General features: G+C 39.1%; 1 protein-coding gene across 3 annotated transcripts in view; it reads right to left on the reverse strand.

Annotated features, from left to right (window-relative positions):
- The window catches only part of LOC126248430 (uncharacterized), a 195,638-nt gene that overhangs the window by 61,816 nt on the left and 108,703 nt on the right, over nucleotides 1–25,119 (reverse strand). For all 3 annotated transcript variants that reach the window (XM_049949397.1, XM_049949396.1, XM_049949399.1), the window contains exon 5: nucleotides 16,807–17,161. In XM_049949397.1, coding sequence (XP_049805354.1) covers nucleotides 16,807–17,161 — 355 coding nt within the window. The remainder of the gene's footprint in view (nucleotides 1–16,806; nucleotides 17,162–25,119) is intronic.

Consider the following 25,119-nt stretch of genomic DNA (forward strand, 5'->3'; position numbering starts at 1 on the left):
CTTGCCATCTGTGGATGCCGTATCTGCAGTGGAAAGCAACAGCTGCGGAAATGCACTGATAATCTTACCAGAGCCTTCACTCATACGCAATACCATAGCCTGCTCATCTATAAACAAATCTCCTGTGTTCATCTGTCCTCTGATACCGCTAGCCAGTCACTGACCAGCACTACTCTGGTTGCTTAGTATCACCCTGGCTAAACCACATCACATACTCCACCAAGGCTTTGACTTACTCTCATGTCCTCCAAAATCCTACCCACATCCCCAAAATAGTATTCCAAGACTCACCCAACCTACAAAATATCCTTGTCCACTCCAAGACCTGTTACACGCACGCACGCACACCAGCACCAGCACCACGACAACGACGACGACTGTCACAGGCATTTCCTACCCAATTAAAGGCAAGGCCATGTGTGAAAGCAGTTATGCTGTGATTTCTGTACAGCATTCTATGTGGGCATGATAAGTAACCAACTGTCTGCCTGCATGAATGGTCACAGTCGAACTGTGGAAAGCAGCTGCTTCACCACTGGGGCCATTTGGATACTAGCAAAACTACACGTATGAGAATTGTCTCTCCAACCTATTTTGCGTTCTCACAATACCACTGGTCACAACCTCTGCTAACCTGTTCCCAGTGCCTCGCCTTACCTTTTCCCTTCTCTCTTCTGTCCACACCACTCCTCCTCCATCCAGATAGGGCAATGCCCTCTCTCATCACTCTTAATGGCCACCAGAGTGCACTAGTGTTGTTCAAATTTAGTAGTTACCAGACCTGGTAGCATATGTAAGGTGTTTGAAACATGTAAGATGTTGAGTAACAACAGTGAAGGACATTCAGATGCAGTGTAACTGTATAAGTCACCATTATCACCACCCGACAGAGTTTGAAAGGGGCCTCATTGTGGGTCTCCATTTGGCCTGTTGATCAAATAGTGAAATATCCAGATTTATGGGGCATTTGGATGCGACAGTAGCTTGATGTTGTGACTCTGTACAAATCTGAGGGCAAGCATACTTGCAATCAAGGTTCCAGTTGACCATGTCTGACTACCACACACAAGGATAGCCATAATAAGAACCGAGCACATCATAACCCCTTCACACCTGTGTACCATCTGAGAACAAGTAATGGACTTCCCTACAGGTTGGCTGGAGGCTAATAGCAGCCAAACTACGAAATAGCTGTCCCACAAGTAGGTTACTGTTAACACCAGGCATCTGACTGTGTTGATCACAAAATACTGCTCAAGAAGTTGGGCCATTATGGAATACAGGGAATAGCTCACAGTTGGTTCACCTCTTACTTTAACAACAGACAGCAAAAGGTCATTATCAACAGTGTGGAGAATGGCTAAGCAGTAATCCACATGCTTTCAAATCAAAACTGAAGAGTTTCCTCATTGGTCACTCCTAGTTTTTCAAGGAGTTCCTTGAAAAATTAAGCTGATGCCTGTGTTATATTGTTGACTGCGTTTATGTAAACTTATGGCTTGTCTTTTTTTGGGTTCATAAACATTTTACTTTATCTGTTATTACTTTTATGTAGTAACTTCATGTACTAACACGTTCCATGACCTTGGATATCTGCTCATCAATTTGATCTTATGCAACTATAGATGTAAAATAAAATACATAAAAGCTACAATGTAAATCGCTGCGTTTGGAGTAGTGTTGTGAGACTTACGAAAGACAGCTAGATTGAATTGGCAACATAAAGCTCAAGATAGACAGAAATAGAAGAACCTGCTGGGATCTTATGCTGCATGTTAATTCAGAGGGGCCCTATCAGCAAGCCATCAAAACATTGAAAATGAGAAAAGCCGCAGGACTGAATGGCATATTTCCTGAATTTATAAAACACACAGGGGAACATGGAAGAACTTGGCTGAAGAAGTTCTACAATGATATACTCAAGACCAGAAGGGTGCCTCAACAGTTCAAGATCGCACACACATCAGCAATCCTCAAATCTTGGAAGTCAGTACATGACCCCTCAAGTTACCAGCCAATTGAATTGCTGAGTGCGTGCTTCAAACTACTGGAATGACTCATCCATAATAGAATACAAGGAATAATAAACAACATAATCCCAACATATCAAGCTGGGTTCAGAAGCAAGCGGAGCTGCTGTGAGCAGGTCCTAGCCTCGACATCCTACATTGAGGCTGGATTCCAAAAGAAACTAAAGGCATCAGTGGCCTTTGTTCATCTGTCAGTAGCATATGACACTGTGTGGCTAGATGGACTCCTTCTTAAAAAAGCATGTCCCAAGTAAGAAACTTACGACACTTGTGGGAAATATGTTAACCAACCGCTACTTCAAGGTTAGCATTGGACAAAAGCAGAGCAAGTCATTTACCTTGAAAAATGGGCTCCCCCAAAGGTCCGTCCTAGCACCCCTACTTTTCAATCTGTATACCAGTGACATGCCAAACCCTGCCAGCGCAAAGTTCTGCTATGCCGACAACCTTGCAATAGCCCTACAAACCAGCACACTTGAAGAAGGAGAAAGCTATATTATCTAGAGACTTAGAAATTCTCAACACATACTACGAAGTATGGAGACTCCATCCAAATACAGCAAAAACAGAAGTCTGTGCATTCCATCTAAACAACAGGATTGCAAACCACCAGTTGAATGTCAACTTCTGCCAACAAAAGGTTAGACATAATTTCCAGCCTAAATGCCTTGGTGTCACATTAGATCGGTCTCTGACATATACAAAACACTTGGAAAAACAAGCCAAAAACTAAAGACCCAAAACAACATCATAAATAAACTAGCTGGTACAACCTGGGATGCTGACATATCGACTCTAATACTACAGTACTTATGCTGGTGTACCCAGTTGCCGAATACTGTGCTCCAGTGTGGCAACATGGTGCCCACACAAGGAAGCTGGACGTACACCTGAAAGAGTCAATGAGGATTATTACAGGCACATTAAAATCCATCCGATCCCCTGGCTGCACACCATCAGCAACCTCCCACCACATGAATTATGACGCCAAGAAGCAATCGTTTGAGAATGGAGGAAACTACACCACCCCGACTACCCACGAGACCTCCCAATTCATACAGTCTTCAACAAAACTCCCCCAGACCACTTAAAATCTCGCAATCCACTGTGGCATAATGGAAGGAACGATAAGAAGTTCAACGTTAACGAAGAGTGGTACAAGAGGTGGAATGCTGCACCAATAGCTCATCGAGGTATGCAAGACCCAACTGCCAGGCTACCAGGATTTCATCTGCAGAGAAGGGAGTGGCCAAGGCTGAACAGAATAAGAACTGGCCACGCCAGGTGCAATGCTATGATGCACAAGTGAGGACTCCGAGATTCTCCAGCCTGTGATTGTGGGGCCCAAGAACACTGTTCAACATATTGTTAAAGACTGTCCTCAGATAAAGTATCCTGGACCATATAGTGACTTTATGAATACTACTCCCTCTGCTGTTAGTTGGCTTCAATCATTAGATATTGAACTATGATTAAATGTATCTGCCTTTTTTAACTTGCAATTATATCAGTCAAAGTAGTCAGTAATATTAAGTTCGTAATTTTCACAATTTAAAAATATGTATACAATTTGCACCAAGAAGTAAAAGTATATGTAAATACTTAACTAGATATACACGTAAAATTAAACTTTATGTACTTGTCAATGTTTGCTGTTGTTGCCAAAATAAAATAAACAGCAAGTGATCAAATTGGCTGCTACTGCTGCTGATGATGATGTGGCAGTGGTGGTGATCATGATGACCATCTCAACTCCATGATGTTTCATTTCATTTCCTCCTCCCTTTCCAGGTGTTTCACTTTTTTCTCAGGCATTGTATACAGTAACTGATGATTTTTTGGTTGTTCAATAAATAGCTTTCAGAAACAATAATTTGTAAGAACATAATTGCAGACAAATTGAAATCTGGAATATCATTGTTGCTACTACGGTGTTTGGTAGGTCTGGTAAATTTTCATTAAAGAATGGAAAAGTTCTGTAGGACCTTAATGGTTGGTAAGCTTGATTAATCCAAGGATTGTATACAATGTACAGCATACAGTTCATTGTTGACAGCCATCTGAATTGATCAGTGTGTTAACTGCGACTGAAATGGAGAAAAACAACTTTCATACTGTTATTAAACATGTTAGTTTGAAGGGTTGGCTGCCATACAAATCAAAACAGAATTGGATGAAGTTCACACAGACTCTACACCATCATTGAAGACCATTTACTTTCGGACTATTGAATTTAAACATTGTAGGACAAGCACTGAAAATAAAGAATGCTCTAGCCAGCTAGTTGAGGTCACTACAAAGGAAGCAACTGACAAAATTCATGATATGGTAATGCAAAACCACCAAATAGAAATTTGAGAGACTGCTGAGACTGTGGATATCTTAATTGAGCGAGTGCACAATATCCTGCGTGGAGAACTGTCTATGAAGAAGCTGCATACGAGATAGATGGTACGATTGTTCACAGTCGACCAAACGCGCATCTGGCACAACATTTCAGCATTATGTCTAGTGATGTTTAGTCACAATCTTCAAGACTTTTCGGCGATCCGTGACGGTTGATTAAACCTGGATCCATCATGACACACCAGAGTCAAAATGGCAGTTAAAACAATGCACAAAGGTGGTGAAAGTGCACCAAAGAAAGCAAAGACCACTTTGTCAGCTAGTAACGTGACGGCCATACCTGATAGATTACTTGGGAAAAAGCAGAACAATACGTGAACCCTATTATGCTTCACTGATGGATCATTTAAAACTTGCGTTGAGTGAAAAAAGACCAGGGTTCGTATGCAAAAAAAAAAAGTGCTGTTTCACCAGAATAATGCACGTCACACATCAGGGACAATGGCGAAAGTGCATGAATTGGGCTTTGAGTTGGTTCCTAATCCAGCCTATTTGCCAGACTAAGTCCCAAATGACTTTGGCTTGCTGGGAAGAAATTTTCATCAAATAAGGAAGTGATAGTTGCAGTCAATGAGCATTTTGCAAAGTTTCACAGAACCTATTTTTCCAATGGGAAATGGGATAAAAAAGCTGGAGGATCACTGGACCAAGTGTACATTCCTTAAAGGAAATAATGTCAAGAAGTAAAGTAAAATGTTTATGAAATGAACATTTTTCCCTTTTCTTACTAGAATTATCAAACCGCCTTCACATAATCATCCTGTGAATGTTGCAGTTCTTTCTACACCAAGACAGATATTGTCATTGTGGCTCTTCAACAAATTCCACAACCATCAAACTTCAAAAACAATACTTAATAGAAAATTCAACAAAGCATGTTTGGCCTATAAAATAATACCCAGCCATGAAACCATAACTGTAAAAAACATGTCATCTGCAGCACAACAGGAAAAAATGTAAAGCCAAATGATGTGTGGATAAAACAAGAAATCTCTCTCTCTCATATACTAGCAAATCATGTAGCATATCCACAATTTTTAGTGAATAAGTGCACAGGGTTATAACATAAACAAATACTGTAATAGAAATAAAACAGATAATCCAACAAAAGAAACTCACCAAAATGGTACATCACACAAATGCCCATCAATTACATCGTCAAAATAATCCACACATCTTTCACAGAAGAGGGATTAATCAAACACACACAAATTTACCTGAACAAGTAAGCAACCTGTTTGAAAAGGCTTCCAAAAGATAACATAAAATCAATGGTGTCCCAAAGAAGGTCAAAACAGAAACCGAACATATGATAAAGCAATGAAAAAGACTGAACGCACCTGAATCCATTGCAAATCTAGCAAGAGAATTAGCTGCCAAGAAAATAAAACACACAATAATAGTGGACAAAATCATCATAAAGGAAAACATAATGGTAACTGGAGAAAAACCTACATAAAAACATTAATGCAGGAAAATGCCATTGTTAGAAATTCTGACAAAAGCAATTAAATTTTACTCATAAAAGAAAAGGAATACTCAGACAAAACATTAGAACTCATCCAAAGCAACAACATCACAGAATTAACAAGCAATACAACAAACCAATACCAAAGAAAGTTACAGATATCACAGAAAGAAACAATTTCCACACACACACACACACACACACACACACACACACACACACACAATAACAAATCAGCAGTGTGTAAGCAACAAATGGCATGTAATGACTTACAACAACAAAGTTACACACAGGGTAGGCAATAAACTAAAGAAAGAAGAACTCACATAGCATACCGAACAACCAACACAATACAGAATAGATGTAGAAGAACTACCACCAACATTGACAAATACAGCCAGCCTGGTACACATCATCTAATTTGCAATTGCTGTCAATCTGTATATGTGGGTCAAACATGCAGGGATTTCAGAACCAAATACGCAGAACATCTTTGAGCACTCAAAAGTAATAGCTCCCACCCAGATTTGCTTGTCACCTAACAGCACAGAATCACCACCAACAAACATAGAAACTGATTTAAAGATTATTAAAACTTTTAACAGTCTACACCAAAAATTAACAATCAAAGAAAATTATCACACCCAAAAATTAAAAGCTTTAGGAAGGAAAGTACAAGATGAATACACATCACTGTGCAATAAAACCCTCTTTGCCACAACAGAACTTTACTCACTCATTCACTGCTCCCCCCCCCCCCCCCAACAGCCACCACCTCCTCTACTCCCCCCCTCCCTCCCACTCACACACGAGCAAAGCATCACAAATGGCAACAACACTTCAGATCTGCACATCACATCCCAAACTAACATGCCACAAAACAAATAATGAACACACAGCCATAACAACAAGTAATGGTGGTAGAAACTCTGTGCTTGGCAAACAAATCTTAACAAAATCTATTTGTAACTGAAAGAAATAAGTATGTTAAGTTGACACGAACAAGGAAGGGTGGGGGTGGGGGGGGGGGGGCGAAAACCCATATCAAAAACTGTAAGTAACACACTAAATAACCCAATCCATAACGATTCTAAGTTGAAAATAAACAATAAACAGAAAGAAAAAAATATTATGTTGTTTGCAGTTGACAAGCTGTAGATTGTGTAGTAGAGTTAAAGCTACCAGCATAAACAACCACTAGTTTCATGAAGGGTATGTAAACAAATGATATATCCACTTCATTTCCAACTAAAGCCTTGAGACATATCATAAATGAACAACTTCAAATGCCTCAACTAAGTGATTTATGTCTCAACTCTGTACTGCATACAAACTAATGTCAAATATTTGACAATAATGACTCCTTTTACAAACATAAATACTCTGTGCCGAAGATCCATAACACACACATAAGAAGTTGACATGTAACAACAATTTTGCCGAAATAAAATAAACAAATAAAGCCTCTGAAAATAGCACAAAAAGTGCTGAAACATGTCTGAGTGAAAACAAAACTACAAAACTGTGTCTTGCATACAGTGGAATTCATCTCCAATCACTGTTGCTGTCATCCATATGAATTCCACGGCAAGCCTTGGCACTGTGTGATAAATTCAAGTATATGAGAAATTCTAGCAGGAGCACATGTTGAACTGTTGTCACTGGAATTACTATCTATATACTTTGATAACAACACATCATGTTTGCAATATGGATGCTCTTAACAATACAGCATTCGTTAGCTTGAAGAATGACACTGAGAAGAGAAAGTAATGAAATTACTCTTTTCCACCGAAATCAGTAAAACAAAAAAGGTCTGAAGCATGAATATTAAATGCTGATTTACAAAACATCTATGTTTAAATGTGGGTCCATATTTATATCTTTTGTAATTACAAACCACACCTGTGTTTTTGTTTGAATGACAATTCACAACCATGGACAAAATATCACATTTCAGTTAGCCTCTGTTGTACTCACAATCATGTGATGGGAAACAGAACTGGAGTCCGAGAACCCTTACATAATAACGAAGATTCCCAGAGTCTGGAGGTAATCATGATCGAGCGATAAGCATTACAACAATTTAACACCCTTCTTCACCTTTTCTTAAGCAGCTCCACAACCAACTGCCTTCAGAGCAGAAACAAAAAGATTGATTTGCAGCAAACTAACGTAGAATATTTCTTTCCATCAACATACAGATCAACCTCCCCACACCCACCCCCCACCACCACCACCCTAAGTCTCTCAAACTTACCTGACTTTTCCAGTAAATTCAACTTACCTGAGAATTATCAATTTTTTAGGTAAGTTGGCAGTTATATTCAACAATGTCGGCGTCAGTGAGGAAAGCTGACCACATCAGAACTGGGGACAATACACAACCCATAAATATGCTGATCTTCCCCGACTAAGGTGATTCTCACTGGAGACTATCTATCTGTTGGGGTGGTTCCAACTCAAAGAACTGAGTTCTTTGGACAACTATAGCTGTGGTAACACACCAATGTGCAATAGCCGATGCGTATCCTTTGCCTACAACACAGAGATGGTAGCGAATCTGGAGCAGTGCCAACATTTTGTCACTATGGCTCTAGAAAGCAGATACCATCGGTTGGAGATAGCACCAGATGGTTGACCTAAATCCACTTTCCCAGTCCCTTTCAGGCCATTAGCAATACTGCAGGATGTCTTTTGGGTTGAGAAACTCATCAGCTACAATCCAGCAGTTGCTAAAGCATATTACGGGGTTTGAAGCATAATCAGTATATGGTGTATCTGAATGACATAATAGTGTTTCTCAAGAACATAGAGGAACAACTAAAAGCCCCACACCTCACATCGGCTTAGCCAAATGACACTTTGCGCGTAATGAAGTCAGGTATCTCGGGCATGTCATCAGGCAAGAGAGAATCCAACCAGACCATCAGTTACTAAAAGTGGTGGAAGGACCCCCAATCCTGGATGGTAAGGGAACTGTAGTCCCTCACTAGTATAGCCAACTATTACTGAAGGTTCATGGCTGACTTTGCAAAGACCATGTAACCACTGACACACCCATACGGGAAAGGAGGAGAATTACCACTGGATGACAGAGTGCTAGGAGACATTCATACTGATGAAGCATTTTACTATGTCAAGCCACAAGCATTTATTATGCATGGGTTGTGTGCTGAGAAAAGAAATGGATGAAAAGGAACATCTAATTGCCTATGTGTCCCAGTATCTTAACAGATCCAAACAGACCTATACCACTTCAGAGAAAGAAATGCTGAACCTAATAAATGACAGAAAATATTTCCATTGCTACCTTTACAGATATATTCACGAAGTGGTTAAGGACCATGTCACACTCAAAGAGTTTCTTGGCCTGAAGGTTCCTAGCAGCTAATAAGATAGGCATTACAGTTTAGTCAGTCTGACTATGGAGTGACAAGCTCACCTAGCAATTCCCACACAAATGCAGACACACTGAGTTCAGTGTCTCAGTCACCAAACATATTACACACTAGGGATTGATAAACAAATAAAACTGTGACCCAGGCTGCCAATGGTTTATTTCCCAGATGCAGTTTGTGGTCAGCAAAAGAATTCTATGTAACTGAGTAGGTGAGTGACTTGTATTGCAATCTAGCTTGAGTAAGAAGGTGCTGAGACAGGCTTACGATTCACTGGTTTCAAGACACAGGAAATAGTGTGCCACAAATCAACCTGTTGTTGCCCATTATGGATGGCACTCCGCAAACAGACCGCACATCATGTGCGGAGCAAGCACAGTTGTATCACCAATGTGGGCCACTGTAATGGCCAGTGCTTGGATCGGTTTTTCTAGGTTGTTGGCCACAACTGCTGTTCCAGATACGAAAGCCCATGTTTCATAGACCTTTTCCTTCAAATAATCATTACTGTTATATCACAGAATACTGACCATTCCTCCTGGGATACCATGTATGTCAGTAATGCACGAGACTACACCACTGTACCATTGTCCCAAGTACCACCTTCCTGTGTTTCAGTTGTGGTTGCCCTTGCAGTATTGTACATATTTAGGTATCACAAGCAAAAAAAACTTTTGAGATTAGCATTATTGCTATCACACAATCTAAATCCTGAACTTGTGTGACTTTAGCTGGCACCCAGAACCATAACTGTCTCACTGAGAGTGCAGATACACTGACACTGACAACCTGTACACCCATGTGTCTACAGTGCCTACCAGTCCAGGAAAACACCAACACACACACACACACACACACACACACACACACACACACTGTTCAGCAGTATCACAGAGTTAATTTGTGAACAATGTATTTCTATCTGCATGTATGCATGCAGGACACAGAGTAAATGAAAACCGAGGCTATATGCACAACTCCCAACAGGGCAAAACTGCAAGAGCTATATTACAATTGTGCCAGCCCTACTCAACAGTATCAATGCTGCCAAGGAAACATGACCACGCCACAACTGGGGCCCATATACATCCCATAAATGAATTGATCTTTCCTGACCAAGGATGCAATCAACAGAGGCCATTCACTTTTTATTTATTGGGTTATGTGGGTCATGTGAGCCAAATCTACTTGGTCAGGGAACAATTCAATGATCAGTTAACAGACTGCTGATTAGAAAATTTACAAATAAAAGAAACAAATCAATTAATAAAAACTTTAAAAAGTAAGAATATACTAAGAAATAACACACTACAAATACAAATCTCAATTATAACAAGGAACTTCTGTATAGAATACTCAGAGTACACCACAAAAAACCCTTAATTTAAGATTTGAATACTTGTGGTTTATCACTCAATTTTTTCAGACCTACTGAAGTCTACTGAAAGTAAACCTTCTGAACAGTATGTAATTTTATATATAAAGCTCAAGGAACTACTATCCAAGTACAAATTGTTTTTCTGTTTAGTGTTGAATGAATGAATATTTCAATTCCTTCTGAATGAATCAATGCTGTCAACAATAAATCCTTCGAAAAAGTATACATTCAGGGACACTTTAACAAAGGCCTACAAAAATTTCACTGACACTGCAGATCTGTCTGTCCACTCTTTTCTCGACAGAGAAAGTTCTTGGTGACTGCATGGAGCTTCCCCAAAATATACCTTAGGACATAACATAATGAAACTAAGCAAAATAAACAAACCTCTGACTTTTTAGTTTCAAATACAGCAGAGATTATTCTTATAGTGAAATTTTCTACACAAATCTGAATACGATACTTCCAAGAAAGCTTTTCATCTACTCTCTGTCCCAAGAATTTTAAATGGTCAGCTTTAATGACTTACTGACTGACTGACCACTTTACGACAGTAAAATTTCACTTATCCAGGAGTTCAATGTCAGAAACTGTATGCATTGTACTTTACTGCAGTTGACATTAATCTGCTCTCTGAAAAGTCACATGCTGATGTTACTGACTATCCTATAAGCTAGATCATTTACATTACTTTCTACATCTTTCACAATAAGACTTCTGTCAATTACAAAGAAAAAAGTTTTGAATCGTGTACCATGTTTAGTTACAGACTCAGAGCACAACCCTGTGACACACCCCACTTTACATGGCCCTGGACAGCAAACCGTTGTTGAGCTTTTTTTCCTAATTCCAACTTCAGGAACTGTAATGTATGATCCACATAACCAAATATTTTTGTTAAATCAAAGAAAATACCTACTGTCCTCTGTGATGCCTCTCACACAAAAGAATTACTGCATTTTCTGTGTATGTTTCTTTCCTGAAGCCAGACTGTGAATCTGACAAATTATGTGCACTGAGATGTGCCATTACTCTTATATTTTACTTTCTCAAAAACTTTTGACAACACTAATAGCAAAGAAATTGGCCAGTTTTTTCTTACATGATCTCTTTTTAGGTTTTTATAAATTAGTTTCACTAAGGCTCTCTGCAAACTACGCTACTCGAATGAAACAAATTGCTGATGCGAGTTGGTAAATTGCCAATTGTGAATCACTTCCTGTGTAGTTAAATAGGGCTCTGCAGAATGAGTGACTGCAGAGTGATTCACCAGTAAATGTAATGTGTTGCTAACCAATTGCCATGACTCGGCACCTGTGTTGCCACGCAATCTGAGTTATGTCGTGTCTTCGAACACAGTTCTGTATTGGTTTGTGAAAATAAATGAGCAGGTTGTGAGAATTACCTTTGTACGGGGAGCTGAAGAAAAAGTCCCATTTTATACCGCTACAAGCTCTCAGCTATGAATATTTTCACCCATCACCACCACACACACACACACACACACACACACACACACACACACACACACACACACACATTATGCCTTTATCATATCACACAAAGTATTTATGACTACTTGTTCTTCCTGTTCTTCCAGTACTCTTTCTTTCATTCGCTAAAGGCCCTCTTCCTTTCTTCAGTTCACTTTGGGCTTTAGGTGCTGTCTTCTCTGATATTACCTCCCACTTGGTATTTTGTGTCTATAGACACTTTTGTCTGTGATGTTCGCTGCATCTATATGTGCTTTTTCCACATCAATTTTGACTTGTGCCATCCAAGGCCTCATGGTTTTCATTATTATTATTATATTTATTATTATTATGTGATAGCATATTAGTTATTACTATGTATCCTTAATATTGAAATGCCAAGTACAATCAAAAGGTGCTCAGATGAACCAGTACTCTCTATGTTGCACACAGCAACAGCAGTTTCCCATTTCAGTTTTGTGCAATGAGCGGGGCTGTGGTGCCAGCCAGTCATCAACCAGCTACCGATTTATATCATCTGCCTGTTGCATTTCTTTACAGCTGCTCATGTCAGGAAACTGACCACACCTAACTGAATACGGAATTAATATATGGTGCATTGTTCTTTGTAATCCTAATTGATATTTCATCATACGCACATGATTCTGTACTATTTAGTGATTCAATAATTGATTCATTATCACCCTGATTTGTTCCCTGAAGTTACATGCAATATAATTGTCTCGGAACAACAGTTTTTATGAGTTCTACACATCTATTTACCTTCAACAATAAAATTTTGATTTAACTTGGCAACTCTCAGCAGGAAGTGATTATTAAATATTTTTCACAACTCTGGTAGATCACTAACAGTTTCATTCTCATACGAGTGGTGTATTATCATGAGTGCCCGCATTCTATCCTGATGCCTTTTTCACAAATGACCATTTAGTTTTAATTTTGTGCCGAGAGTTTTCTATTCTCTTGGTGTAATGCTGTACAGAGTGGCAGCCAGTCAAGGAATATTTTCATGAATTGGTTTAAAAAATTTATTTAAAAGGCCCCAGTCAGATCTTTACAAGTTTTCTCCCACAGAAACTTCAGCTGTGCCTATGTGACACAGGTTGCCTGTCTTTCAGAACTGAGGCAATTCTGTCCAGTTAAAGGTGCTGACAAGAGATGCCTTGAGCCCTCTGCTGAAACTGCTAGCGAATTCACGCCAGCAGTTTTAGCCAACAGCGTGCTTGAGGTACAGGTCTTGTGTCGACTCTAGAGGATTCTGCAGTGCAGGACACAGTTGCTTCTCTTTCTTGTCATCCAGACCTCGAGCAGAACAGATGTCTTTCTTGAGAGGCAGAGCATCTGGCTCTGCATTTCACGACCGGCCACTGACATCAATTAACATGAACCGCCTCCCCATCCGTTGCCCACATATTTAGTTGTTCGTCTTCCTAGACTGGCCTACACTTGGTTACTTCCGACCTTAAGTGCACCCTTTGTATTCTCTATATTGAAATATATTCTCTTTATTTTACCTAATTTTCTGTTCTGTCATTTACCAGCAGCCCTGGATGCCCACTCACAAGTACTGACTGCTTGACCTCCTGTACATCATCATTGTAAGCAGAATCCAACTGCCTTTTTTCCCAATGCCCATGCACAATGCATCGTTTTAGATGATCTAATGACATTTGTCAGCACTTTGTAGTAATGTCTGTGGCGAACCTCTATAAGTGGGTACTGAGTGTACTTCATTTTTACAATACATCTTCCATTTCATCTAAATCATATTCTAGCATCATTATTTTCCAAACTGGTTGCTTATTAGTACCACATATCTTTCTGCAATTTTGTAATGGGAAAGAACTATGAAACAAAGTGATGAAGCTTTGAAAAAAATAATGTTTTTTCCTGCTCGAGTTGTTCTCATTGTAGGCTTCTTGTCAAGTTTATCCTTAGAAATTTGTTGTGTGTGTCTGCATTGCAAGTGCACTCAAATCTCTTTTTTTTTTTTTTTTTTTTTTGGGATACGACTACTCTGACTACTACTAGTGTTACAACCTGTGACACATTATCTGACATGTCACTACTAATTTTTTGACAATGTGCCTATCAATTAGAGCCCAATCTATGAATAAATTGTTTATGGTTCCGCTGTGGTCTCCCACAACTTTAGTGGGACAGCAGACTCATGTTCTATGATTGAAATAAATCAGTTAACATTTTCTTTTCAGGAGAATAGTCACATCGTTTACACTGAAATCCCAAAGCAAAATTAACTTCATGCTGAATCTAGAAGTGTCTAGCCTGGGGAAGAAAATCTTGTAGTCTGAACTGGATACCTGTAGAAGCATATAATGAAAAGACTTTCCTTGAAATTTCAGTCTCTCCTGCACAACCTACAAATACTCGGTCTTTACAATGCACTGATGTGTCAACTCTTTCAAATGGAAGTGGCTACTCCTCTAATCCACATAGTAATCATACATGATGTACCACTTCAAAGGAAGCCTTAGCATTTCTTCACCATCTAAATTATGTTCTGAAATACAAATAATGTCAATCAAGAGCTATTAATTTACTTCACCTCCAGTTCCATTAATATTTTGATGAAATAAGCTTATTAAACCTTCCGATCTGCATTCTCTATTTACGGGACTATCTGCCAGCATTAAAGGAAATTTCCTCATGCAGGGATGCTTTCTACTTGACTTCATTCTAACTGTCATACTACATATTATCACAAGAATTTGGACTTGAGTGAGGCCAGATTCAACCACTATTGTGTCACTTATAAAGCTTAAACAATCATCCCCTCCCACCACCTTTCAGGTGTAGATTACATCTAGTATGACCCGAGCCACAGATACCCTCTACTAGCATCACAGTCACATCAGCAGTAACCGGTGCACTCTCAAGTCCCTCATTACCTTGTCCCACAGCACTACCAAGACAGGGTTGATTGTAATGCCAGAACAGCTGTACAAAATGAACATTAGTGGCTTCAGTCTGAGCAGCAATCAGGTCCATTGACTGCCTATGTCATCAGCCCAGAAGACAATTCTCCTGTCAGTACCTCACTGTCTTTAATGAAATCGTTACACAAAGGACTGAGGTCTTCTGTCACTTTACTGAGAACTGTACATGGTAAAAAGTGATGTGGTAGTCCTTATGTAATGTTTCCTACAACAGTGGGCCTTCACTGCACACATGGCTGCTATCTAGCAACAGAATCATCATCATCATCATCTCTTTGATGTTTTTATTTTAGACTTACCAAGAATGTTGGATATCTTCTTCATCTTACCTGCTCCCACAATTACTGGAAATTTCTCTCTACAGGACCTTGACCCTTGGCTAAGTATATTTTCAACACTAAAAATGAAACTACCACAGCATGTTCTCTTCTTAATGGCCTTACTCTGAATTGCCAGTCTCTATTTCTACACTCTCTCCCTCCCTTGCCTCTCCATTTCTTGTTCATCTTCCTTTAATTAAGCCTTAAGGGCACAGATCCTCACTTTCTGTTCCACTATTATCCTATTCCTATTACAGGTCCTCCAGCATCATGAAGCACTTTGTTAGCTGCCCCACTAGCCTCCCTGATAGATTCATGCTTGTGAAACTACTTGCTACACAACATACCCCACAACTCACAAACCTACAACATTTTGCACACTTCTCATTTGTGGTCAAATTTTACAATATCTTTAAACAAATGCAATGAAATAATGTGAAACTTCTCACACAAACTCAAGACTACCAATAATGAGACTACTTTATCCTACTATAAGCATGAAAATTTTACAAGAGTATGTGGCTTAGCTTTCGTCAGTTACAGGATGACAAATGTAATGTATGTACGCACTCTCTATCCGAAGTATCTACAAACAAAACAGTAACTCTAAAAAAAAGAACACACACACACACACGCCAGAATCAAAATAACAGGAGCATCCTGAACAGTTACCAGTTATGATGATGTCACACCAAAGATATTAGGATGACTGTAGTCATACCACCACCTCGTCATTCATCTAGAGCTGCCTATGAGAGCAAACTCTGTGGAATTCTACCTCATGACACTTCTATCAATAAGTGTTTTGGCTGAGCCTATATGCTGTTTGTTGGATGCTACCTTGCCCTACACCAGTGCCCTGCTGCTACGACATGCAGCTGACAACCACAATGAGTCTCTCAATATTTAAATACATCAGTAGCCTGGTCGAGGTCAGCTGACTAACCTGACTGTGCCTAAACCCACCTGCACATTATAATAAATGGTTCAAGAGATGGGCAGTGATCGTTTTGTGGAATGGATAGAAATGCTAATACAGGCTTATGATAAACATCTCAGTCAACACATTGATGTGTGTAGTATCTGTACAGAAACCATTTCTGATGCCTACACAAGTTCTATTTTCTAACACTATAGAAGACTGGAAAAAGGATATATCTAATATATATCTTCACAAATGTAACAACCAATACTGAACTCGACTTTTATGTAGCAATCTAACACAAAATTTTAGTTTGTCTCATGCCTTGGCGAAGAGACAGTCCCCTATCAAAGTAACTCAATTCCTGTCATGGGTGACTACAATAACATATTACTTTATTATGGTTATGACATTATTCATCGCACACTTACCCTTGTTGCTGCATGACCACTGCCAGAAAATGTATTATCTGGATGTGAGATGATGTTTTGTGACCCAGAGCTGTCTCCTCCTTTCTCCTGATCTTGCTTCTTGTTTTTAATAGCACATCGCTGTTTCTTCTGTTGCTGACTCTGTTGTTGATGCTGTTGCTGCTGCTGACCTCCCTCTCCATTGCCCTGTAATCCCTCAGTGGATACAGCAGTTGACCGCTTTTGTGGAGGATAATTTGCACGCAAACATCTGAAGATTTCAGGCATAGGGTTACGAGTTTCACTATCACCAAACAACTGCAGTGCTGCCGACAGTACCATAAGTAAATGTAACATATCTTCTGTGTGGCGGTTGCTGAAATGAAGAATAGTTTTCATTATTTTATTTGTAATGTAAAAATGCATCTACAAGAGCATGCTGAAAAGTAACCTCTGAATTTTTGTGTGCAAACTCTTAAGCTTTTTGAATAAAACAAAAGTTGTTAAAAGTCTGCATCTTAATTCTCCATGTCTACATATTTGCAAGCCTCTGCCACTAGAGGGCTCCAAATTGCAACTTTTAACATGGTGGTGTGGAACGTAGCTACTTCATTGCATGAGAAACAGCATGCCGTAATCGAGTTTCGAATTCAAACAGTTTGTGCACACATGGAGCATCCTCTCCTTCAACGTGATAATGCCAGACCATACACGATCATTGACATCTGCAATACTCTGATGCTTTGGGTTACTGCCATCAATCAGCTCCACCCAATTTTCATCTATTTCTAAAACTACACACCAGTCTCTTGTTGGTAGAAACAAGTTTGTCACCAGGGCTAATACATTGAGAAATAAATAGGTAGATATGAAGAATAAAGATGTAGAATGTTAATAATGTTTGGTTTATTTTAAAAGCTTTAAATGTTTTCAAATAAAAAATTAAGAGACATTACTTTTCAGTACACCCTTGTATGCACATACCTTAAATTGCATATATTTATTTTGAAGATATTTGCTAGACTGATGAGGGCCAGCTGCCAATCTCTGCTAAAAGCAATGATAATCTGTCAGTGGCCTTCCATTTTGTAGCATTTTTCTAATGTTGTAAATTCCATGTACACAAATACGTATGTGAACAGCCTGAGAGAGCTGTCAACTTTAAGATGTATCTCCTAAGTGTTGTCACACACATTTTCTCTGGTGTCTTGGCAGTTATTTGCCATTTCATTTTTGCAATGTGTAGATGGATCCAGTCCAAGCAACTACTGCTACTCAAATGTTTCATGTAACGCACAATCTCCATGGCAAAGTTTGGTTTGTTCCTCACAAATAAACGGTTTTTTAAAAGTGAAATGTTATGTGGATATTTGATAGAGCATTCATAAATTAGTTTGCTTTTGATATTTAGTACAACAATAGGTACCCTAGTGCCTATCGTAAATGTACATACACTGAGGTGACAAACGTTATGGGATACCTCCTAATATCACGTCAGATCTCCTTTTGTTTGATGTAGTGCAGCCACTCAATATGGTGTTGACTCAACAAATCATTGGAAGTTCCCTACAGAAATACTGAATCATGTTGCCTCCACAGCTGTCCATAACTGCAAAAGTGTTGCTGGTACAGGATTTTGTGCATGAATTGACCTCTGGGTCATTCCATGTCAGTTCAACCAGGGGCTCCAGCTCATAGTCTCAGATTTGACTGAAATTCAGTACACTAATTCTATCATGTGTGGAACACTCGTGTACAAAGTGTTAGTTTTCCCTGCCAATTAGTTCCAGAATTATGACTTGTGAAAGAAGGTGGCATGACCCGGAAATTGCAAACCGCATCTGGCAATCTATCTTCAGACCCAACTTCAGGTCTTAATAGCTTTGGAACTATTCCACACAGTCCAGTGAAATTTTTACAACCCAATAACATCCATTTAGAGAACACACTCCATGAATCAAAACACCAACAACATATTTCTGAGGGAAAATAAAAAATTCCAAAATGTGATTAAAAAATGTAATACGTTAAAAGGTACATATTGTAGGTGCCCTCTATGCCAAATATAATTCACTCAAAAAGGGTAAAAAAATTTGTGGTAAGCTTAATGTGGCCTAAACACACACAGAACTCAACATTCCCATATCAGTCACAAAAACTGAGTTACATGCACACGAAAATACAAAAATTTGAAAAATTGCCAGAAAAACATGGATTTTCTAAGTGTGGTAGCACAAAAGGGACAAGTGGTATCCAACCCAAATTTCACACACTGCATGAGTAGACCATAATGATATATATCTCAAATTTCAGCATGTTATTGCAAGACATTTGTGTACAATGGAAGTTGAGAGATGTATTTGGTGATGTGGCCATTGTTCCACAACACAATTTTGTAAAAACATATCGTAAACTGTTCTGCCTCTTCTTATCTTCTCCCACAACTGTTTACTCACCAAGCAACAACATATAGACAGATTAACACAACCTATATTTAATGTTTACCGCACCTTAACTGCTAAAAACCAGTCGATTGTGCTTCAAACAGAAGTTCTCCCACACTTTAGCTACTGTACTCTGTACATTGAGTGGCAAATTGTACTGTCTTCCTGACACTGTGGTAGGAACTGGAACTGTCATAAGAATTGCTCAAAAGGAATCCAACACCTGTCTGTCAAATGTGGTCAATGAAATGAGCTTGCTGGTCCTGCTGGTGCCATGAAGTTCGCAAATGCATCACCTTCTGCTTCACAGCACTCTGCAACACATCCTAAGTACCATTTGTCATCATAAACAGCAATAACATAGCAACCTGGTTGTATGTTGCTGCTTTTTCTTCTGAATCCTGAGCCAGACACATCCTGAGCCAGACACGCTGTGAAGACACATGTTGTGCATAAACCTATAGTTATAACCGGACAGTCTGCTCATCTGCACATTGCCAGGGTCCGCTGGAGAAAAGTGATGATGGCTCCTTGTGCCTGCAACAGTTTTAACGCGTTCTAGTCTGCTTTTTTAGCAACTCTTCGACTGATTTCACCTCATCTTTCGAAACATAGAATGATTATATGCCAGAAATATTTTTCTGTACCCAGGTAAATAATTGAAGAGATGTTAGAATGTGACCTTCTGTAGAGTGCTGCAGACTAGCTTGTGATGCCATGCACTTAATGGTAGCACCAATACCATCACATACAATTTTACCATGACTTGTTGCGAAAAAATTCCATTCTGTGTGAATCTGAAAATCATGGTAATGCATGAATAAATTTTTGAGATTTTTACAGTTTTTGTACTGACTAGCTGCCCCATCACTGAAGTATTTCGCAAAATGTATGTGAGGCAACTCGTTTTTCACATATGCCATGACAGTACGAATGTGGGCATGAACTGCAATGGCATCATGAATTAGAAACAGTCACTAAAAACGTACAGGTTCATGACAGACACATCACCTGATTCACCTCTATAGTAAATCGCAAATGGCTGGAGAGTTGCTTGGCTGTTGTCACAATGATATCCTTGGATGGCATCTTGAACTATAAATGCATAATTTTCAGAAAAGTCTAGTATTATTGTAATTTCATCTTGTTTCAAATTATCCTTACAAAACTGGAGATAAGCTGATTGTGCTGACGCTGTAAAGCTGTGTGTGATCAGTTTGTCCGTTTTTTGACAACACATTTCAACAAAATCTTCCACTGTACTTTGCTTTGTTTCAAGACTTGTGCAATCTTTGTTTCAAGACTTGTGCAATCTTTGTTTCAAGACTTGTGCAATCTTTGTTTCAAGACTTGTGCAATCCATGTGTGTCCATTGTTTATAAGAAACAAGTTCATCGTCATCCATAAGGAGTTCACCATACAGTTTGTTATTCATGTGTTCTGCAAGATTTGCCTTACCAGGACACTTTTCACACCTGTGTATCATGCACTGGTAGGAACTGATGTCACACACTATCAGCTTCATTGCACCTTTGTAATCCAGACCAGAATCCTTTATAGCAGCAAACATCAGCTTAGCATTTTGATGGGTCTCACATATGCAAACATTGTGTGTGCCCCTTGTACTAACAGGCAAAACCCATTTTGGCTGAAGATTGAAAAAAGATGATAAACCTACTTTGGTATTGGGATACTTTTCCTTGAATTCTACATATAGTTCTGATACATTGCATAGCCACAGTCTTTTTTGCATCTGTACACGTACATTTCCCATTTTCACCGTTACATAGTCTTTTTTTCCAGGCATTATTCAGCTGTAGTCATTATTTTCATAAAACTCCAACACTAGCACCTTTATTTCTGAACTCAATTGCTTACCCCGAGCCTGCTGAAGTTGTGGAAGCACTCCTTGGGTTGCTTCTATTTTCCTAGCTTGCTTTACCATACATGTAGAAACATTGAATTCCTTTGGAGTGTAGTCAATAGACCAGCTGGAAGGTGCAAGGGTAAGGATAGCTACTTTTTCCTGATGTGTGGATATGGCACATTTTCTTTCAAATCATGCACAATTTTGTCCAAATCAGAGCATTTCTGGCACGATTTCTGTTCCTTTGGAGCAGATAGTTCTTCCTCTTCCACCATTAGTGTGTCAGCTATTTTGTGTTTTAATTCCATTTGAGCTTCTTATAGTTTTCTTCTACCATAGCGAGGCCTGTCTCTTTTCCCAACTTTGTGTGTCTTCATGGGATATTCTTCATTTCTCAGCAGTGTAACACACCTGGAACATAACTTTTGTCCTGGTTTCATGTTAAGTCCCATGCACTGATTCACTTTCAATACTGATTTTATATCAATTTCTCTGAGGCTACACTTCACTGTCTTCTTATGAATCCAAAATGGATCAAAACAACTTCTTTGTAGGAAAGAATACTTATGCGGAAACACTTTCATATGATGATAACAAACACTAAATTTTCCTGGAACTGTACTTCTTGTGCCCACAGGGTGTATCCCGGATCTCCATAGCAACAAATCTTGGTCCGATTCATCCAGATCATACAGGACAAAGCGAATGCCACATTTTGTTCCATATGTTGTTTTATGACATTCAGATGCTTGTGCTCTACCAATACTGCAACTTGTTTGAACAAAAGCACCACTAGTACACTCTTCTGCCTCCATAATGACTTTCCACAACAGTACTGGCCAGTCTGAACTAGAATCTTAAAAACATGAGTAACCTGTAATGGTTGCTTGTTTCCTTTGTAGTTCCTGCCTAACAATCACTCATTCTATCCCTGAAAACTACCATTGTTTAACATTCTGTTGCCTAATGGTTCCCAATAATTGCTGCAGCTTTATCTGAAACAAGCTGTCTGCATCATCACTATTCCTTGCTAAATCATGTTAAAAGAAACGTAACCAAATACATCTCTGTAAACTTTTATTGTACACAAATGCCTTGCAATAACAAGTTGAAATTTTGCCACATATTATATTATGGTCTACTTATGCAGTGTTTGAAATTTGGCTTGAATATCACTTGTTCCTTTCGTGCTACCACACTTAGAAAATCCATGTTTTTCTGGTAATTTTTCAAATTTTCGTATTTTTGTGTGCATGTAACTCTGTTTGTGTGACTGATATGGACAAGATCAGTTCTGTGTATGTTTAGGCCACATTAAGCTTACCACAAATTTTTTTTACCCTTTTTTAGTGAATTATATTTGGCATAGAGGGCACCTACAATATGTACCTTTTAACGTATTACATTTTTTTAATCACATTTTGGAATTTTTTATTTTCCCTCAGAAATATGTTGTTGGTATTTTGATTCATAGCGTGTGTTCTCTAGGTGGATGTTACTGGGTTGTAAAAATTTCACTGGACTGTACGGAATAATTCCAAGGTTATTAAGACCTGAATTTGGGTCTGAAGATAGATTGCCAGATGCGGGTTGCAATTTCCGGGTCACGCCATCTTCTTTCACAAGCCATAATTCTGGAAATAATTGGCAGGGGAACTTAAAATTTTGTACATGAGTGTTCGACACTTGGTAGCATTGGTGTGCTAAATTTCAGCCAAATCTGAGACTATCAGCTAGAACATTTTCTCAAATTGGTTGAATTGACATGGAATGACCCCTCTTCATTATGTCCCATAAATGTTCAATGGGATTTATGTTGGGTGATCAAGGTGAGCAACTCATTTGCTCATATTGAACAGCATGTTCTTCATACCAGTCACAAACAATTGTGGCCTAGTGACATGGTGCCATCCATAAAAATTCCATTATTGTGTGGGAACAAATGGTTCCAAGTAGCTGAACGTATCCATTTCCAGTCACTGATCATTCAGTTGGACCAGAGGACCAGTCTATTCCATGTAAACACAGCCCACACCATTAGGAACCACCACCACCACCACCACCACCACCACCTTGTACAGCGCATTGTAGAAAACTTCAGTCCCCTGTTTCATGCAGTCTGCACCACACACTCAGTCTATCATGAGCTCTTCCCAACTGAAATTGGGACTCCTCTGACCAGACCACAGCTTTCAAAATGGTTCAAATGGCTCTGAGCACTATGGGACTCAACTGCTGAGGTCATTAGTCCCCTAGAACTTAGAACTAGTTAAACCTAACTAACCTAAGGACATCACAAACATCCATGCCCGAGGCAGGATTCGAACCTGCAACCGTAGCGGTCTTGCGGTTCCAGACTGCAGCGCCTTTAACCGCACGGCCACTTCAGCCGGCAGACCACAGCTTTCCAGTCATCTAGGATCCAACTAATATTATCACAAGCCCAATAGAGGTGCTGCAGGCAATGCCATCCTGCTAGCAAAGGCACTCACGTCGGTCTGCTGCTGCTATAGCACATTAATGCCAAATTTTGCTGTATTGTCCTAATGGATACATTTTTTGTATGTCTCACATTGATTTCTGTGGTTTTTTCAGGCAGTGTTGCTTATCTGTTAGCACTGACCACCCTATACAAATGCCACTGGTCTCGGTCATTACGTGAAGGCCATCAGCCACTGTACTGTCTATGGTTACACGTAATGCCTGAAATTTGGTATTCTCAGCACACTCTTGACACTGTGGATCTTGGAATACTGAATTCCCTAATGATTTCCGAAATGGAATGTCCCATGTCTCTAGCTCCAACTAGCATTTCATGTTCAAAGTCCAGTAATTCCCATCACGTGGATATAATCATATCAGAAACCTTTTCACAAGAATCACCTGAGTACAAAGGACAGCTCCGCCAATGCATTGCCCTTTTATACCTTGTGTACGCAATCCTCACCATCTGTAGAAATTCATATCACTATCCCATGACTTTTGTCACCTCAATGTATTTGTTTGACACTTATTCGTTACCCAACTTGCCTCACCTCATGTTTCAGGCAGAACCGTGCTGCATGTCTGCTATTGACATGCAGCAGAGCAACTCAGTCACTTCTGGAGTGTTAATTTTATTTCATGTTTTGAAGTCCCTGTTAACATAAACTGTTAAACTCAGTGCCATACTAGACTAATTTGGAAATGCTCTATCGAAAAAGCACACAAAATTCCATTTAATTTCTTATTGTTTGTGATGAGAAGCAAAGCGTTGCTTTCAATTGATGGCAGGCATCGCATGACACCAGTAATGAGCAGTATTTGTTAAGGGCTTACTCCATCTACATACTGCAAAAATGAAATTGCAGATTTTTCCGAAACACCGGAGAATATGCAGCTGACAACTGTTATGACAGATATGCAGTATATGAGTATGAGTATATCATGAATAGTAACAGTTCTCTCACACTTCATTGAGACATACTACTATCATTGCTGACAATAGCTTACTGTTACAAACAACATAATCAGTTCTGTTTGCTAATAAATCTTCAGTCAAATCACATGTTTGTTCCTATATTTCATAAGCTTGTATTTTATTTATTATATGTCTGTGCAGGACTTAATATGTTAATTGTTGAGTTTCTCTCTTATCTACAACTGAAATACCCTTCAACATTCACTAATATGTGGTGCATCTCAATTCATATGCTAAAAGAACCACAGACAGACGGGTTTTCTCACTGGTGTTGTAATCATTTAACTACAGACTTGTATATAGGAAACCAAATCCAAAATGAAGTCCAATCATGTAATTTTTCATATGTGCCCAATATGAAAAACAGAGTGATTGTGTTCTTCACATTGCTGCTTAATATTTCATATCCCTACCTTCTGTCCTTACTGACAAACTGATTTAATGCCTCAGAGGTAGGGAAAAAAAACCTCTTGAGGTGCAATTGTGCACTTAAGTACAGTGTGTGTCTTACTACCCATTTTATTGCTTGGCCAGTTTCTTGAATATTCACATATCTTAGCACA

This window comes from Schistocerca nitens, chromosome 3 (assembly GCF_023898315.1).
Source record: "Schistocerca nitens isolate TAMUIC-IGC-003100 chromosome 3, iqSchNite1.1, whole genome shotgun sequence".
Lineage (NCBI taxonomy): Eukaryota > Metazoa > Arthropoda > Insecta > Orthoptera > Acrididae > Schistocerca > Schistocerca nitens.